The 19,341-nt window shown below is 42.5% G+C and overlaps 1 protein-coding gene across 2 annotated transcripts in view; it reads left to right on the forward strand.

Moving 5' to 3' along the window:
* MATN2 (matrilin 2) overlaps positions 1 to 19,341 on the forward strand; it is a 182,242-nt gene that overhangs the window by 114,761 nt on the left and 48,140 nt on the right. For both annotated transcript variants that reach the window (XM_017875294.1, XM_017875293.1), the window contains exon 6: positions 9,902 to 10,024. In XM_017875294.1, coding sequence (XP_017730783.1) covers positions 9,902 to 10,024 — 123 coding nt within the window. The remainder of the gene's footprint in view (positions 1 to 9,901; positions 10,025 to 19,341) is intronic.

Below are 19,341 nucleotides of genomic sequence, written 5' to 3' on the forward strand. Positions count from 1 at the left end.
ACAAAAAAAAAAAAAAAAAAAAAGAAATTTGGTAGAAGTTAATCATGTCCAGCTGATGCAGGGCAGGCACGTCCCAAAGTGGAGCTTAGCCTACCTGGGTTCTTGGCTTTGCCCAGGAAAGAATTCGAGGGCAAGCCAGAGGTAGAAGAAAACAGCTTTACTGAAGAGGCAGTGTTATAGCTCCGTGACTGCTCTTGCAGAGCAGGGCTACCCTGTAGGCAGAGAATAGCAGCTTAGGCAGTTTTGCAGTCATATTTATACCCAGTTTCAATTGCATGCAGATTAAGGGGAGGTTTATGCAGAACTTCCTAGGGAAGGGGTAGTAATCATTGGGTCATTGCCACAGAAAGGGATGGTAACTCCCAGGTGTTGCCATAGCAACAGTAAATTGACATGGCACACTGGTGGACCTGTCCGATTGAAGGCTGCTTTCACCCCAGCCCTGTTTTAGCTAGTTCTTAATCTGGTCTGATGTCTCCACCCCACCTCTGGAGTCAAGTCCTGCCTCCTACCTCACAGCTACTAGTGAATTTATGCAGTAGGTTTTCAGTTTCAACACTTTCATAGCAGTGGTTCTAGTACTTCTTTTGTTACCAAAACATTAGGGGTTCAGTCTAGGTCCTGTTGCTTGTTGCACAGAAAGCCAATCACTGAGACAAGTATTACCAGGAAAGAAGGCTTCAATCAGGTGTCAAGAAGATGGGAGATCAGTCTCAAATCCATCTGCCTGACTGACTAAAATTGGGGCTTAGGCTGGATGTGGTGGCTTATGCATGTAATCCCAGTACTTTGAGAGGCCAAGGTGGGAGGATCCCTTGAGATCAGGAGTTTGAGACCAGCCTAGACAATATAGTGAGACTCCTGTCTCTGAAAAGAATAAAAAAAAATCAGCTGGGTGTGGTGGTGCACGCCTGTAGTCCCAGCTACTCAGGAGGGAAGACTGCTTGAGTCTGGGAGGTTGAGGCTGCAGTGAGCCATGATTGCAACACTGCATTCCAGCTTGGGTGACAGAGTGAGACCCTGCCTCAGAATAAAATAAAATAAAAATTAGGGAATAAATGTATAATAACCATATGGGGGGAAAGCAGGAATTAGGGAGGAGTATGGAAGAGGAGTTGGTCAACACGCAGCAGGTGGTTGGTTAGGCAATCATAAATGGTGAGGGGTCTGGCATGTCATTGTGCAGATACAGTGATCTAGTAAGTTTCAGCTCCTTGATACTGTCAGGGAGGCCTAATGGTTTGTTTCTTGAGAAGGGTTCTCAGATAAAACAAATGTAATTCTCTCAAGTTTCAAGACTGGAAAGGTAAATTTCTATGTTTATTCAAAATAAACTGTAAACATCAGTTCTGTGAGACAATTGGGCCGGTTTCACTTTGATTCATCCCTGAATTATTACTGTGACCTGCATGAAAATTCAGTTCTTAGTCATGGACTCAGCATTTTTTTATAGATTGTCACATGTTTGAGTAAGTGGAACGTTCAATTCCAGCACCAGAGTTTCAACTCCCTGCGAGCTCATTTCACCATTGGCAGTCCTGAATTTATTTCCATATTCAATGGTGGATTGCTGACTAAGAACCTCCTTTGCTTTAGTGGAGTCCCTGAATTTATAATTCATCAGCTGCCACTAAAGTCACATTCATTGCCATCCAAAACTGTTTTTCAAAGACCATTTATCTTGCTCTCTGAACATGAATTTTCTGCTGTACTTACTCACCTGGTGTTTACAAACTGCCTTTTATTTTGGGGTAACTTTGGTCCTGTTTGCATCTTATCTACCCAGGCAGATTGTAAACCCTTGAGGGCAGAACCACTTGTACTTTTCATCTTTCATAGACTGGACTTGAAATACATTTTTCTTGAAGCACTGACTGAGGTTGATCGCAGTCTGATGCATTCATGTTTTATAAAAAATATTTTCCCCATTGACTGATTTTTAAATTATAAAGTCATTTTTGTTTATTTAAAAAAAAAGTCAGGCCAGGCATGGTGGCTCAAGCCTGTAATCCCAGCACTTTGGGATGCCGAGGCGGGCAGATCTCTTGAGCTCAGGTTTGAGACCAGCCTGGTCAACATGGTGAAACCCTGTATCTACAAAAATAACAAAAAGTAGCTGGGGGTGGTGGCATGCACCTGTACTCCCAGCTATTCAGGAGGCTGAGGTGGGAGAATTGCTTGAGCCCAAGGAGGTGTGTGCCACCGCTCCCAGCTAATGGCCAAACCCCATCTCTACCAAAAATATATAAAGAAATTAGCCAGGCATTGTGGGACATGCATGTAGTCCCGGCTACTTGGGAGGCTGAGGTGGGAGGATGGCTTGAGTCTGGGAGGCCGGGGTTGCAGTGAGCCGTGATTGTGCCACTGCATTTCAGCTTGGGTGACAGAATGAGACCCTGTCTCAAAAAAAAAGAAATTTTCTGTGGGTTTTAAATCGTGCATTTGGAATTCCAATTATGCTGTGCAGAGGAGAGGTTTTGTGAGTCTGACTCTGTGTGTGTGTGTCTAATGTATGCTCAGCAAGTAAATTGGTTCTACCATTTCTCTAAATGACAAATTTGGTTTTTCTTAATTTGTTATCAAAAAACTTTAAAATCCAAGTGCTCCTCTCTAAAGTATCCTGTTTCTGCTAATGCCATACCCTTGCAGACTGAGTCCTGCTGAGAAAACCTTAGAATTGGACCAGCTTGTAAATCAGAAATCATTGATTTTAGGGTTTTATTACCGGCAGCAAGTATCATTTATTCTTAGAGACAGTGGAGTGATTTCTCACACATTGGGCAGAGAATGAATGTGGCAAGACTGACTTCTGACTCTGGGATCTTAGCACATGTGATCCGGAGGGCTAAAGAGCTACCAACTGGGGAATTACTCTTTCCATTTGTAAACAAGAGTGTAGAAATTTCAGGCATAAATGACTGAGAACAGATTTTGTTGAAGTAGATGAGAACTTGGAACAATAGAGCCATTACTGAGTTACGCACGAGGTCACCTCCATACATCTGCACCCTAATCTTGACCTCTCTTTTTATGAGTACAATTTTGCAACCAAGGAAGTTATGCAAAGAACCCAAACCACTTGGCAAATAACATTAGAGCTGAATGCACTAGAACTCTCTTGGCCTTAACAAACTGTTAGGTTCACGTGCGTGGCAGGGGGTTCTTCCATGTCTAACCGCTGCACTGATGGCCTCATCTGCTGTCTCCAGAAGCCTAGCAGTGCATCAATGGGTGGATCTCAAATCAAGATGGGATTTGACACCTTGGAGTTCTACAGACCAGAGACTTGGGACCCAGGAATGAGTGAATCCTGCCTTGCCAATCACATCCTCCCCCTCAGTTCCCCACAGAGCTGTGTACACAAAGAGCAAAAACATTATGAGAGTCAAAATCCAGAGAAGCTCTCTTATGCCATGAATTGGGCCTGTGGTTAGCTGATTAATGGAAAATATCATTCAGAGAGGGGAATCCTAAAAAACTACATATGCAAACCCATGCTAGTCATTTTATTCTTATTTAAAACACATAAACGTATACTTAGTAAAAATCACTTTTATGCTTTTAAAAAATACTAATTTTAAGTTGAAGAAAAAATATATTTACAAATCTTTTTTTTTTTTTTGAGATAAGGTATAATTCTGTTGCCCAGATTGGAGTGCAGTGGCATGATCTTGGTTCACTGCAGCCTCAATCTCCCAAACTCAAGCAATCCTCCCACCTCAGCCTCCTGAGTAGCAGGGACCACGGGTACACACCACCATGCCCAGCTAATTTTTGTATTTTTTGTAGAGATGGGGTCCTGCTGTGTATCCCAGCCTGTTCTTGAACCCCTGGGCTCAAGCAGTCTGCCTGCCTCGGCCTTCCAAAGTGCTGGGATTATATAAACATATTTTTTTTGCATAAACCATATCCATAATGTGTTGTCTATGATTTTTTAGTTTTGGTTTCTTTAAATTGGAGCAAGGATTTCAAGACATCTGTAAAGCAATCTAACAGCAGAACTCTTATAAATTTTAGTGGAAAATTTCCCAATGTTTTACATTTGTTTCATCCATGCCTGGTTCTATAGCAATTTTGGTTAGCAAATTGCTTTCATTTTTTCCAAAGCTTTCAACCTAATTTTATTTTAAAATCTCAATTTCTTTTCGTGCTTATATTTTATTGGTTTTTATTTTATTTATTTATTTATTTTGAGACAGAGTTTCACTCTGTCACCCAGGCTGGAGTGCAGTGGCACAATCTCAGCTCACTGCAACCTCCGCCTCCTGGGCTCAAGCAATCCTCCCACCTCAGCCTCCAGAGTAACTGCAACAACAGGTGCCCACCATCATACCTGGTGAATTTTTGTATTTTTAGTAGAGACGGGGTTTCACCATGTTGGCCAGGCTGGTCTCGAGCTCCTGGACTTAAGCAATCCACCCGCCTTGGCTTCCCAAAGTGTTGAGATTACAGGTGTGAGCCGCCCAGTTTTTTTTTTTTTTTTTTTGAGATGTAGTCTTGCATTGTCGCCCAGGCTGGAGTGCAGTGGCGCGATCTCGGCTCACTGCAACCTCCAACTCCCAGATTCAAATGATTCTCCTGCTTCAGCCTCCTGAGTAACTGGGATTACAGGTGCCTGCCACCACGCCCAACTAATTTTTGTATTTTTAGTAGAGACGGGGTTTCACCATTTTGGACAGGCTGGTCTTGAACTCCTGACCTTGTGATCCACCTGCCTTGGCCTCTCAAAGTGCTGGGATTACAGGCTTGAGCCACCACGTCTGGCCCCAGCCCAGTTTTTATAATATTTAAATTACTTACAATAACATGTACAAATGACATATACAGGTTGGGAAACAAAAGCAACCTTGCCTCTAACAATGGCTCTCAAATGTTAGCATGCCTCAGAATCACCTGGAGGGCTTGCTAAAACACGTATTCCCGGGTCCCACTCCCAGAGCTTCTGATCAGTAGGTCTGGGATGCAGCCTGAGAATGGGCATTACTGACAAGTTCTCAAGCGATAGTTGATGCAGTTGGTTCACAGACCACACTTTGAGAACCAATGTTTATAAAAATACATCTCAGTCAATGGAAGACGTACACAGGTGTCCTAGAGCCCATGTGTTCCACCAAGGCTGCTTTATCAGCATATAAGCCAGCCATTGCGAGGCATGTACAGATGTTTTATTTTTATTTTTTTTATTCTTTGAGACGGAATCTCACTCCATCGCCCAGGCTGGAGTGCAGTGGCGCAATCTCGGCTCACTGCAACCTCCGCCTCCTGGGTTCACACCATTCTCCTGCCTCAGCCTCCTGAGTAGCTGGGACTATAGGCGCCCACCACCACACCCAGCTAATTTTTTGTATTCTTTAGTAGAGACGGGGTTTCACTGTGTTAGCCAGGATGGTCTCGATCTCCTGACCTCATAATCCACCTGCCTTGGCCTCCCAAAGTGCTGGGATTACAGGCGTGAGCCACCGTGCCCAGCCACAGGTGTTTAAAACACAGGTGTTCTAACTGCCTTGAGCGTGTAGCATGCCCTGGGTTATCAGGATTCATATGGTCAGAGGGAATGAAAGCATTGCTTGATCAGGAGTTGGCTAAAGAGTTATCAATTAAAAGAGCATCTTAGTACAACTTTTTTTTTTTTTTAAACACTTGAGCCAATGTGGATACTCTATTCTAAAACATTCTGGAAAAGGGGAAAGTTTAGAGTATGTGGCTTAGATCCGAAGCCTAAGCCAAGCCTTCAACACCTCTCTAATTATTACATTAGTCTAAATTATGGGGCCAGCATAATTATGAGGTATCCCTCTGAGGGACAGAAGTGGCTGGGCTCAGATTATACCCCATGGTATAAGAGAGGATGTTCAAGAGAGAGGTAGAGTCTGAGTTTCTGACTTTTAGGTGTAGTGACCTGACCACTCATCATTGCAGCACCATCAATGTCCTATAAGTTGGAAGTCAGATCAGCGGCTCCTCTTTTTGTAGGGGATACTAAGAAGTGGGTGGCCATAGATAGGACTGGATGACTGATGGCAGGCACCCATATCCGGGATTGGGAGAGTTTCATGATGGTGAGTCGAGCCCAGCATGAGTAAGTTGAAGCTGGGGATTGTTGCCTGCTAACACAGGCCCATGCAGGCTCTGGTATGGCCAATTCCTTTGACAAACAGACTGGACCATGTGCCAGGGTTTATTTAGCCTTCCTCGATCTCAGTGTTCCCAATGTCACCATTGATTCATTTAATGATCCCTTGGTTCTTGAGAAATGAGAAATGAACTGTTAGAAGGAGGTGGTGATAGCTCAGTCGTTATGACTCCACTCTAGCAAGCGGCTAACGTCCCCTGACGTTCAGACCCTGAGACGACATGAATGCCCTATCCCCAACATAATGACTTGTGAATTTAACCTGCAAATACTAGGTTCTACTAGAACTTTTTAGGGAGCTGAAGTTACAAAAACAATATTTAGACTGAAACTTTTTTTTTTTTTTTTTTGAGACAGAGTCTTGCTCTGTTGCCCGGGCTGGAGTGTAGTGGTGCAATTTCAGCTCACTGCAACCTTCGTCTCCCGGGTTCAAGCAATTCTTCCTGCCTCAGCCTTCTGAGTAGCTGGGATTACAGGCACCCGCCACCATGCCCAGCTAATTTTTGTATTTTTGGTAGAGACAGGGTTTCGCCATGTTGGCCATGCTGGTCTCGAACTCCTGACCTCTGGTGATCCACCCGCCTTGGCCTCCCAAAGTGCTGGAATTACAGGCGTGAGCCACCACTCCCGGCCTGGACTGAAACTTAATGAAGCTTTGGAGCAAAAGAATAAGCTTTTTTTTTTTTTTTTTTTTTTTNCTCTTTTTTTTTTTTTTTTTTTTGAGACAGAGTCTCGCGCTGTCACCCAGGCTGGAGTGCAGTGGTGCGATCTTGGCTCAGTGCAATCTCCACCTCTGGAGCTCAAACTATTCTCCTGTCTCAGCCTCCGGAGTAGCTGGGATTACAGGTGCCTGCCACCACGCCTGGCTCATATTTTAGTAGAGACAGGGTTTCACTATTTTGGCCAGGCTGGTCTCAAACTCCTGACCTCGTGATCCGCCTCCCCCTCCCCCGCCTTGGCCTCCCTAAGTGCTGGGATTACAGGTGTGAGCCATTGCACCTGGCCAGATCATCTCTCTTTTTTACTTAGTCTGGCTAATGGTTTGTCAGTTTTGTTTATTCAAAAAACCAACTTTTTGTTTCACTGATTTTTTAATATTGTTTTCTTCATTTGAAATTCATTTATTTCTGCTCCGATCTTTATTATTTCTTTTCTTTTTTTTTTTTTTTTGAGACGGAGTCTTGCTCTGCCGCCCAGGCTGGAGGGCAGTGGCCGGCTCCCAGCTCACTGCACGCTCCGCCTCTCGGGTTCAAGCCATTCTCCTGTCTGAGCCTCCCGAGTAGCTGGGACTACAGTCGCCTGCCTCGTCGCCCGGCTAGTTTTTTTTTTGTATTTTTTAGTAGAGACGGGGTTTCACCATATTAGCCAGGATGGTCTCGATCTCCTGACCTCGTGATCCGCCCGTCTCGGCCTCCCAAAGTGCTGGGATTACAGGCTTGAGCCACCGCGCCCAGCCAAGAATAAACTTAACACAGGTTATTACCCTTTACAAATCTTTAGTGTTTCCCTTTGCATCTTTTTATTACTATGCTAAATATGTCATTATCTTCTCCATGCGTGGTTTTGCTTTTTAAAATTTTACATGTGTATTAATTTTGTAGATTCTATTTCCTTGTTATTATTTACACACTTTTGATACTAATATATCCTAAAACATTGTAGGGAGTACCTTTTTTTTTTGAAAAGGGACTTGTCTTAAGTTCCTGAGCTCAAATGATTGCCCTGCCTCAGTCTCCCAAGTAGCTGGGATTTCTAAAAACTTTTTCTTTTTTTTTTTTTTTGGAGACAGGGTCTTGCTCTGTCGACCCCAGAGTCGATCCTAGGTGCACTCTCTTTTTCTCATTTCATCTCTAATCCAACAGGAATCCTGTTAGCCCACCTTCAGTATTTACCAGGTGTATTAGTTTGCTAGAGCTGTGCTCTGGTTTGGATATGGTTTATTTGGCTTCACCAGGTCTCGTGTTGAAATTTGATCTCTGTGGCCAGGCACAGTGGCTCATGCCTGTAATCCCAGCACTTTGGGAGGCTGAGGCGGGTGGATCTCTTGAACTCAGGAGTTTGAGGCCAGCCTGGCCCACATGGCGAACCGCTGTTCCTACTAAAAATATAAAAATTAACTGGGTGTGGTGGTGCACACCTGTAGTCCCAGCTACTTGGATGGCTGAGGAAGGAGGATCACTTGAATCCAGGAGGTTGAGGCTGCGGTGAGCAGAGGTGGTGCCACTGCACTCCAGCCTGAGTGACAAAGTGAGACCCTGTCTCAAAAAAAAACAAAAAAAAAAAGAGAAAATAAATTTGATCCCCTGTGTCGGAGGTGGGGCCTGCTGGGAGGTGTTTGGGAACACCAGTCATATTAATTACAGCTCACCACCCTAACGAGCACATTTTAACTTGGTTACTTCTGCAAAGACCCTATTTCCAAATAAGACCACATTAGTAGGTACCAGGGTTTAGGACTCCAACATGTCTTTTTGGGGGACACAATTCAACCCATAACTTCCAGAACACCACTCCCCCTCATCCCCTGCAACATCCTGGTTTAAGCCTCCACCCATCCCCCGTGGGATCACTGGAGTCACTTCCTTACTGGTTTTCCACTCTCACATTTGCCCTCTCAGTCTATTCTTGACTCATGGGTCCAGAACCCTGCAGTGACTCCCAACTCATTCAGACTAAAAGCTGAGGTCCTTGCATGGCCCATGGGTCCCTCCTGACTTCCGCCTTCTCATCTCCTACCTCTCTCCCTCCTCCAGCCACCCTGGCCTCTTTGCTGATCCTCCAGCCCCCCAAGGAGAGTCCCACCTCTTGGCCTTCACACTTGCTGTTTCTTTTGCCCAAGATACTATCTCCCAGATACCCGCATGGCTCGTATGTTAGTCAGCACTGTTCCTAACCACCCACCTTCTCAGAGAGGCCTTTCCTGACCACCTCTATTACATCCCACCTGCTACCCACTCCCCCACTGACCCTACTCCTATTCATTGTTTTGTTTTTCTCCAGAATTTTCTTTATTTCCTAATAGTCTATGCTATTTACTTATTTTATTTCTTGTCTATTCCCCAGTTCCACCATCATTATCTAAATGTAAGCTCCTCGGGCTGGAATTTTGGATTATTTTGTTACTTGTTCTATCCCTAGCACCTAAAACAGGACCTGGCCCATAGTAGGTACTCAGGAAATATTTGTGGAACTAATGAAAAATCAGCCAGTGTATTTTCTCATTATTAAACCATTTACCCTTATTCAATGTTCATCTTATTTTCTAGGAATTTTTGTTGTTGTAAACAACACTATTAATAGCTTATTGTATATAATTTCACCCTTTTCCCAGCTGTTTCTTTGGGTTTCACATCCAGGGTGAACATTGTCAAATTGCCTTCTGAAAGGATCTTTCTCAATTTATAATGCCCCCACCATTAATAACACTGCTGCCTTTCTACCACTGGGTTTTCTCTCATCTTATTTTTGCCAGTTTACTAGCTGTAAGTGCACCTTGTGATGATTTTGATTTGCAGTTCTTTAACTTTTAAATACAATAGTTCACTTGTTCTTTAGTTTATCTTCCTGTATGAATTGCCTGATACAGACTCCTGATTTTTTTTTTTTTTGAGGAGGGCAGAGACCTTGAGTTCATATCTGTTTATCCTACTCTTTTTGGGGGCAATAATATTAATCCTAATTAGTATCTGTTATCAGTATGCCCTCATCCTACCTTTCCCTTTTCCTCCGTTTGCATTTCTAATTCTGAATGTGTTTTATTCTCTCCAGCTGTGGACTACTGTGCTTCAGAAAACCACGGATGTGAACATGAATGTGTAAATGCTGATGGCTCCTACCTTTGCCAGTGCCATGAAGGATTTGCCCTTAACCCAGATAAAAAAACGTGCACAAGTAAGTTACACACATATGCACACACAGAGAAATGTTGATGTTATTGCTGTGGTAACTGTGGCCATGGAAATCTCTCAAGTATAGATTAGCATATAATTATGTCATGGGGGTCTAATACCTTTTGCCCCATTCCTCTTCTGTCAGGACTTTCATGACTTGGCTTAAGACCATAGACCACTGTATCTCAACATCACTATTCAGGGAATATGATGAAGGTACCATGACTGTTCCTTCAGCATCTGCTGAGCATGCTGACAATCAGACGAACTTACTTCGTGCTAACTCAGCCTGACTGTGCCCATCAGCACTAACAGGGCTTGAGATGTTTTCATTGAAGCTTTGTGGCTTGTGGGCTTTAGCTCTGACTCCACACAAGAAAATCGCTGAGCCAAAAAGAATTGTAAGTGGTTTCTTCTGGTGGATGGCAGTTTGCAAAGAACTGCTCATTTTTTGTTTGAGATATTTAGTTCGATTTGATTTTAACTATATACATAAAAATCAGAATTAATTTCAGCTCCCAAAATCTGAACATAAAACTCTATAAATTAAAGATGATCATTAGTTTTGCAAAAAAGATAATAACTAGTTGCAAAAAGATTCCAAAAGTGTTCTATTAAATATAAAGGTACATCAGGAGACTTAAGGGATTGTGTGTGGATTATTATCCTTCTATAGGGAGGATCGCTTGAGAAAAGCTTGTTTTTTAAGTATTAGGGCCAAGCATTTATAAAAAGTGAACTTTAATAACAGTCTAGAATAAGGTAAGCCACCTCAGAGACATGCATCAGTGACATACATCCTCAGAGTAATGCATCAATTAAAACAGGATTTTAATTCATAAAAAGTTCATGTACCTACAACCTTTCTAAAATGCTAAAATGTATTCATTATGCAAAACAGGATACGTCTGCACAAAACCTTTTTCAACATAAACTTACTTCCTACTCTTCAATACCTAAATATCAGCAGCTTACAAACACCAGAGCTGGAGGTGTGGGTGATATATGGAACTATAAGGGACACATTAGGTCAAAAGCATACATTTCTGGAGCCCCAGCCATGTGCCAATAGAAATGAATAAGGCAAGGTCGTTAATGGAGAAGATACTGTGGCTGAGTCTTGGAAGTGGAGCTGTCATTCATTAGGCAGAAAAGGGTGAGGTGGGGGTTCCAGGAGAAGGAAAGAAGTCGAAGATGTGAACCAGGCAGAGAACTGTAGTCTCCATGCCCCGTGCATGACTGGAGTATACTGTGGTTTATTTGTGTTGTTTATTGAAAGAGTAAGTAAATGAATGAGTGGGCTTTTGTGTTCCTGGTCTCCCTTCCCTTCTGAATATTCTGAACTATAAAATAGCAGCCTGGGCTGTCGTTGTGGTTGGGGAGTTGTGGTTGTTGGGCTGATGAGTCAGTGTTCCTCATCAAAGAGGAGGTCGTGGGCTGTCAGCAGCCAGCCTTGGTTCCAATCCCAGCTTCTCTGCTTTTTCTCTTGGTGATCTTGGGCAAGTTATTTATGCCTCAGTTTCCTCAGTTACCATAGAGGATGATAATACTGCCTACTACATAGCATTATTCTTTCCTTTTTTTTTTTGACACTGGGTCTTACTCGATGTCACCCAGGCTGGAGAGCAGTGATGCAATCTCGGCTCACTGCAACCTCCACCTCCTGGATTCAAGCGATTCCCCCACCTCAGCCTCCCGAATGGCTGAGACTATAGGCTCGCACCACCACACCCAGCTAATTTTTTTGGTATTTTTTGATAGCAATGGTGTTTCACTATATTTGCCAGGCTGGTGTCGAATCCCTGACCTCAAGGGATCCACCCACCTCAGCCTCCCAAAGTGCTGGGAATACAGGCATGAGCCAGAGCACCCGGCCATAGCATAATCTTGAAGACTAAATGAGGCTGGGCACAGTGGCTCCTGCCTGTAATCCCAGCACTTTGGAAAGAGAAGCAGGAGGATTACTTGAGCCCAGGAGTTTGAGACCAGCCCTGGTAATATGGAGGGACCCTATTTCTACAAAAACTTTTTTTTTTTTTAAATTAGCCAGGCATGGTGACAAGTGTCTGTACTCCCAGCTACTTGGGAGGCTCAGGTGGGAAGACCACTAGTTGAGCCTGGGAGGCTGGGGCTGTAGTGAGTCATGATGGCACCACTGCACTCCAGCCTGGACGACCCAGTAAGACCTTGTCTTAAAAAAAAAAAAAAAAAAAGGCTAAAAGGGGTGATGTAGGCTTCAAAGACTTTATTTCTTTATTTATTATCATTATGTTTTTTAGAAATAGGATCTTGTCTATCACCCATGCTGGAGTGTAGTGGTACAGTCCTAGCTCACTGCAGCTTCCAACTCCTGGGCTCAAGCAATCCTCCCACCTCAGCCTCCCAAAGTGCTGGAATTATGGTCACCATGAGCCACCACACCTGGTCTCCAAAACTCTAAATTTTTATTTATTGTGCATATACCACATGTCTGGGCTAAGTTTAAAGGTGCATAAACCGTTCAGGATTTCTACTGCAGGCTGGTGAGGGACCCTAGCCATAGCCACACTGAGTAGCTGAGTCATGGTGCCCGGAGTTATGTGACCAACAGCCTACAGTTTGATGCAACCAGGACCACAGCAGGAGTTAGAGGAAGGAGACCAGTTAGACCAGAACAGGTGAGATGCTGCCTTGCAGGGATGAAGGCTGGAGAAAAACACATGGCCTAGCCAGTCTCCTACCTTTTTCTCCAGACTGCACCCCCTGGCTGGGGTCACCTGATTTCTACCCCAGCACCAGCCCTAGTTCCCAGAGTGGCACCCTCTTCCCCATCCTGTGGCTCAGCATGCCTCCTGTCCCAGATCCCCAGCCCAGGGTGGTGCAGGCAAGGAGAGTGTTGGAGCCCTGGAATCAGACCCTGGAAGTAGATACCGCAGCGTAGGGGGACTGGGAGAGGAGGTTTGGCTAGGAGCCACGGGAGGGGCTGATCCAGCTGTGAGGTCTCACCAGCTAGGCAGCGAGCCCAGCAGTGCAGTTGTCAGAATCAAGACCCAGAAGTGGGTCACCCCAATGCGTGGGCAGGGAAGAGTGCTGGGAGATTGGAGGGTTCCGGCAGGCAGCCTCAGGGCAGTACATCCCTTAGAAGAGTCCTCTTCCCACCATGCTTGGGGTGGGCAGGAGCCAGACCCGGGAGGAGGGAGATAAGAGGAAGAGAGGAGACAGAGTACTTGGAAAGCTAAAAGTAGAAAGTAAGGCAAAAGCCCAGTCGTAAGAATGAAACACTCAGAAGTGCTCCAGATCTGTGGCGGGGACAAGAACTGAGAAACAGGGACCAGTTAAAATTACAGAAACAGGATAGAGGCAGAAGCTCAGAACCGAGGTGGCCACCCTGTTAGTACGAAGGCCTCCCACCGGCTTCCAGCCAAGTCAGCCTGGCTACTGCTGTGACGTTGAAAGATTTTTTTTTTTTAATTCTACTTCTTATAAACTTGCAAAAAATAAAATAAACTCAGTTTCTTAAATTTCAGCCTATATTTTTAACCAAAAGTATATTTGAAAGCGAATCCAATTAGTACGTATGCAATTATTGTCTAAAAATGTAGACTAGTCAATGTAATAAACCAAGCATGGTTAATTTATGATTAAGCCAAAATGTACATAATAGGGCTTCATGTTCATGAACTAGTACTATAATTTGAAATCTGTAAGTGTTGTTCAAAAAAGCACTACCTTTATATCAATTTCTTACCTTAGAGCAGCCCATCCAAAGCTAGAGGGGAGAAAGGTGGAAACAGGTACCATCAGTTTGCAAAATGTTAGCAAGACTTTTTTGTTTTGGTATTGTTGTAAAACATACATAATAGAAAGTTTACCACTGTACCCATTCAGTGGCATTAAATACATTCACATTGTGAAAAACACATATCCTAGCCTGTCTCCTTCCTGCCTGTCCAGACCACACCCCTTGGCTGGGGTCACCTGATTTCCACCCAGCTATAACTATCCTCACCATCCATCTCCAGAAATTTTCATCATCCCAAACTGAAACATTGTACCCATTGAACAATAACTCCCCATTGCCTGCCCTGTCAACCACCATTCTACTTTCTGTCTGTGAATTTCACCACTCTCAGTACTTCATGTAAGTGGGATTGTACGGTATTTGTCCTTTGCTGTCTGACATATTTCACTTAGCATAACGTCCTCAAGGTTTATCTGTGTTGTAGTATATATCAGAATTTCCTTCCTTTTTAAGACTGCGTAGTATTCAGTTGTATGTATATACCCCATTTTGTTTATTCATCTGTTGATGGACATTTGGGCTACTTCCATCTTTTGCCTATTGTGAATAATGCTACTATAAACATGAGTGTTCCAGTCCTTGCTTTCAGTTCTTGTGGGTTTTTGTGCCCAGAAGTGGAATTGCTGGTCATCTGGTAGCAAGACTTTTTGAGATCTAAATTGAAACCCTTACTCTTTAGCCAAGCATGAGAAAGAACACTCTCAGATATCCAGGGTCTTTTCACCAGAAAGATCTATAGAGGACTTCAGTCCGCTGGACAGGGATTCATGTTTTTGGTAGCAAGGAGACTGTGGGCTTTGAGTCTAATGCCCAATCATCTAATGCCTGTAATGATGCATAAAGGCAATTGTGGACACCATCTTTTGCATGTTGCCATTTATTATTTTCGTACTTGGAGGTCATTATGTTCATTGATTTTCAGTCTCCAGTGATAACTTGGTTGACATTTCCATCCTTATTTTTCAAATAAGAATGCTCTGCACAGAGTAAGGCACTGAATGGATATGTTTGTGTTTGCACTAAAAACAAAACACAGAAGGAAACAAACTTTTTAAAGTAGAGATGAGGTCTGCTATGTTGCTCAGGTTGGACTAGACCTCCAGACCTCAAGTGGTTCTCCCAGCTTGGCCTCCCAAAGTGCTGAGATGAGCCACCATTCCTGGCCGGAAATAATTTTATGCTGAATCAGCAATAGAAGAACTACAAAGTATCGGTTGTCAGGTTTCTTGGCCAGGGCATAGTTAACATACTGAGTGCCACTACCTTCCTATAGCCTGTAATATGCCACTTTTGTGAGTCCCTATGTGCATAAATCAAACACTTGCAGCTGGAAGAAGCCTTAAAGTTCGACCTAGTTCTTGCCCAACTATCCATCCTACAATACTCTCACTGTGCCATCCCCCAACCTGCACTTGAATACCCCCACTGACAGGATATTCACTATACCCCATGGCAGTTCATTCCACTTTGTATAGCTCTGACTCTTAGAAAGTGATTCCCTAGATGGAGCTGATATCTATTTCCTTTCTCTTAGAAATGAACAAAACAAATTTGGCTACTTGCATTCTTTGTGGCCACTAAGAATGAGTCATATCAGAGTAACTTTATTTCATTTAGTAGACTAGCCAGGCATGGAAAATGTAGTAGCGACCATCTAAACTTTAATAGGCATTTGACCAATTTGTGTGTGGAGAAATTTGTGCTCAAGGAATGATTGGTTGGGTTTGTAACTGGCCAAATGTCTGTAACCACAGGATGCTGATTGTTGAACTGAGATCTTCCTAGAAGGAGGTTTTTAAACAGTTTGCTGGGAAGAAGCCTTATGGAAGGCATGAGAGCTATCTCCCATTCGTAATGTCCCCCATGTTGCTTCTTGGTGTGCAATGTTTATGTATCTAAACCCTCGAAAAACACACTCCAGTAAGAGTAATACCAATAACCTTTATTCATTCTACAAATATTTGTTGAGTAGCTACTATGTGTCAGATATGATTGTAGACACTGGGCATGCAGTAATAAATTATACAGAACAAAAGAACCCAGCCAATATCTGTCCTTATAGAGCCTACATTCTATTGGAGCAGGATAAGAGAATACTACAGGTCTCAACAGCAAAGTAATACTAGCCTTTGATTCAAGATTTGAAGGCAGTGACAGACGGAGGAAACCTGAGGCAGAGGTAGAAATGAAATTCTATGAAATAAAATGATCTGTGATACTATCACACAGCACCAGTACAAAATTGATATTGTTTTAGTCCATTTGTGTTGCTATAAAGGAACACCTGAGACTGGGTAATTTATAAAGAAAATAAGGTTTATTTGGCTTATGATTCTGCTGGCTGGAAGATGGGCATCTAGTGAAAGCCTAAGGCTGCTTCCACTCACAGCGGAAGGTGATGTGGAGCCGACCTGTACAGAGGTCACATGGTGAGAGAGGAAGCAAGAGAGAAAGGATGGGGAGGTGCCAGGCTCTTTTTAACAACCAGCTCTCATGAGAACTAACAGAGCCAACGTACTCATTACTGTGAGGACAGCACCAAGCTATTCATCAGGGATTCCCCACCAGGACCCAAACACCTCCCATTAAGCCCCACCTCCAACACTGGGGATTAAATTTTAACATGAAGTTTATGGGAACAAATATCCAAACTGTAGCAGATATGCACCTGAAGATATATATATTGTTTTCAGCAATGTTCCCTGATTATTTTCTTCTGTAAATCACAGGACACTTCCTATATGGTCCTTTTTCTTTTTTTCTTTTTTTTTTTTCTTTTTTTTTTTTTTTTTTTTTTGAGACGGAGTCTAACTGGTCGCCCAGGCTGGAGTGCAGTGGCCCTGTCTCGGCTCACTGCAAGCTCTGCCTCCCGGGTTCACACCATTCTCCTGCCTCAGTCTCCCAAGTAGCTGGGACTACAGGCGCCCGCCACCACACCCGGCTAATTTTTTGTATTTTTAGCAGAGATGGGGTTTCACCGTGTTAGCCAGGATGGTCTCGATCTCCTGACCTCATGATCCACCCGCCTCTGCCTCCCAGAGTGCTGGGATTATAGGTGTGAACCATGGCGCCCGCCCATTGTTCTTTTTTGTGTATGATTTGGGCCATTTTCCATGGCAACTAGTTTCACAATTACAAATGTGTACATTTATTTTTAGTACTTTTTCTGATTACAAAAGTAATACAGGCTCGTTGAGGGAAACTGGTTCCTATAGAAATGCAATTCTATGAAATAAGATGATTTGTGATGCTATCACCCAGAGAAAACCATTGTTTTTGTGTTTCCTTTTGTTTTGTGAGACGGGGTTCTCACCATGTTGCCCAGGCTGGTCTTGATCTCCTCAGCTCAAGCAGTCCTTCTGCCTCAGCCTCCCAGGTGTTGAGATTATGGGCACACACTGCTGCACGTAGCTGATAACCATTGTTTATGCCAGTTTGGAACATTTCTCTCCAGTCTTTTTAAATGTATGTATATGGATTTATTTTTATAGAGTTGAGATCATGTAGTATAACAATAAATCATAAGCATTTTGACATGTCACTTCAATGTTATCAAAAACATTTTAATGTCTGTGTAAAATTCTATTAAAGGTATATGTCAGAACATATTCAGGATTTTTTGACTGCTCAAATAGTATTGTGATAAACATTCTTATGCTTGAATCTTTTTTTTCTGATCATTTTCTTAGGAACACAACAAAAAAGAAAATTTATTGAGTCAAAGGCTATTAACATTTTTAAGGCTTTTGATACATATTCAAAATTATTTTCCAAAAGCGTTGTACCGATTTATACTCTACCATAAGTGTTTAAGGAGCAATTTTATTTTAAATTAAATTATTTATGATTTCAATAGGTTTTTGGGGAACAGGTGGTGTTTGGTTACATGGACAAGTCCTTTAGTGGTGATTCTGAGATTTTCAGTACACCCATCACCTGAGCAGGATATGTAATACCAAATGTGTAGTCTTTTATTCCTCACCACCCTCCCACCCCAAGTCCATTGTATCATCCTTATGCCTTAAAGCTTAGCTCCCATTTAAAAGTGAGAAGTGGGATATTTGATTTTCCATTCCTGAGTTACTTCACTTAGAATAATGGTCTCCAACTCCTTCTAGGTTGCTGCAAATGCCATTATTTTGTTCCTTTTTATGGCTGAGTAGTATTCCATGGTGTATATAGACACTATATTTTCTTTATCTACTTGTTGATTGATGGGCATTGGGGCTGGTTCCATATTTTTGCAATTGCAAATTGTGTTGCTATAAACATGTGTGTGCAAGTATCTTTTTCATATAATGACTTATTTTCCTCTGGGTAGATACTCAGTAGTGGGACTGCTGGATCAAATGGAAGATCTACTTTTAGTTCTTTGAGGAATCTCCACACTGTTTTCCATAGTAGTTGTACTAGTTTACATTCCCACCAGCAGTGAAAAAGGAATTTGTCTATTTCATCTTAACACATGGACACATGGTAGGGAACAGCACACACCGGGGCCTGTAGCAGGAAGCAGGGAGAGGGAAAGCATCCAGAAGAATAGCTAATGGATGCTGGGCTTAATACCTGGGTGATGCGCTGATCTGTGCAGCAAACCACCATGGCACATATTTACCTAACAAACCTGCACATTCTGCACATGTACCCTAGAACTTAAAAGTTGAAGAAAAAAAAAGTGTTTCTTAAGGGGGCAACTTTAAAAAATTTTGCTGATTTTCTAGGAGAAAATTTATTCTTTATGCTTTTTTATCATGTCTTTAATACCTGTTCTTCATAAAATTATCCAATTATATATATATCTAATTTGTAAATGTATATTTATTGGTGTTATTATTTGATTAATGAATATTTTCCAATATAAGTGATTGTAAGGGAATCCTACAAATTTCATGCAGCAAGGACTGTGCCTCTTTGTTCAGTGCTGATCCTAGTGCCTGCCCCATGGTGAATGCTCAGGAGTGTTTACTGAATGAATGAATAGACAGGGAACTGAACATGTCTTCATATATGAGACATTGAAGAGAGAGGGAATAATAAAAATCTGAGCTAAAATAAAAGGAATAGAAGACATAAAAGCAATGGAGAAAATTGGTAAAAACCAAAATGTGGTTTTTTTAGAAGATTAAAAATATTGATAAATGTCTAACCAGACTAGTCAAGGAAGAAAAAAGAGAGAAGACACAAATTACTAATATCAGGAATGAGAAAGTGGACATCAATACATATCCTACAAACTTTGAAGGATAATACAGGCCAAGCATGGTGGATCATGCCTGTAATCTGAACACTTTGGGAGGCCAAAGCAGGAGGATCACTTGAGGCAAGGAGTTCAAGACCAGCCTGGGCAACATAGAGCCCATCTCCACCAAAAAAAGAAAAAAAAAAAAAATATATATATATACACACACACACACACACACATACATGTATACACACATACATATACATGTATACACACACACATATATATATATACAGAAAAATCATGAACAAATTTATGCCAATAACTTTGACAACTTAGATGAAATGAACAAATT

This window comes from Rhinopithecus bieti, unplaced genomic scaffold (assembly GCF_001698545.2).
Source record: "Rhinopithecus bieti isolate Rb0 unplaced genomic scaffold, ASM169854v2 scaffold_8760, whole genome shotgun sequence".
Classification (NCBI taxonomy): domain Eukaryota; kingdom Metazoa; phylum Chordata; class Mammalia; order Primates; family Cercopithecidae; genus Rhinopithecus; species Rhinopithecus bieti.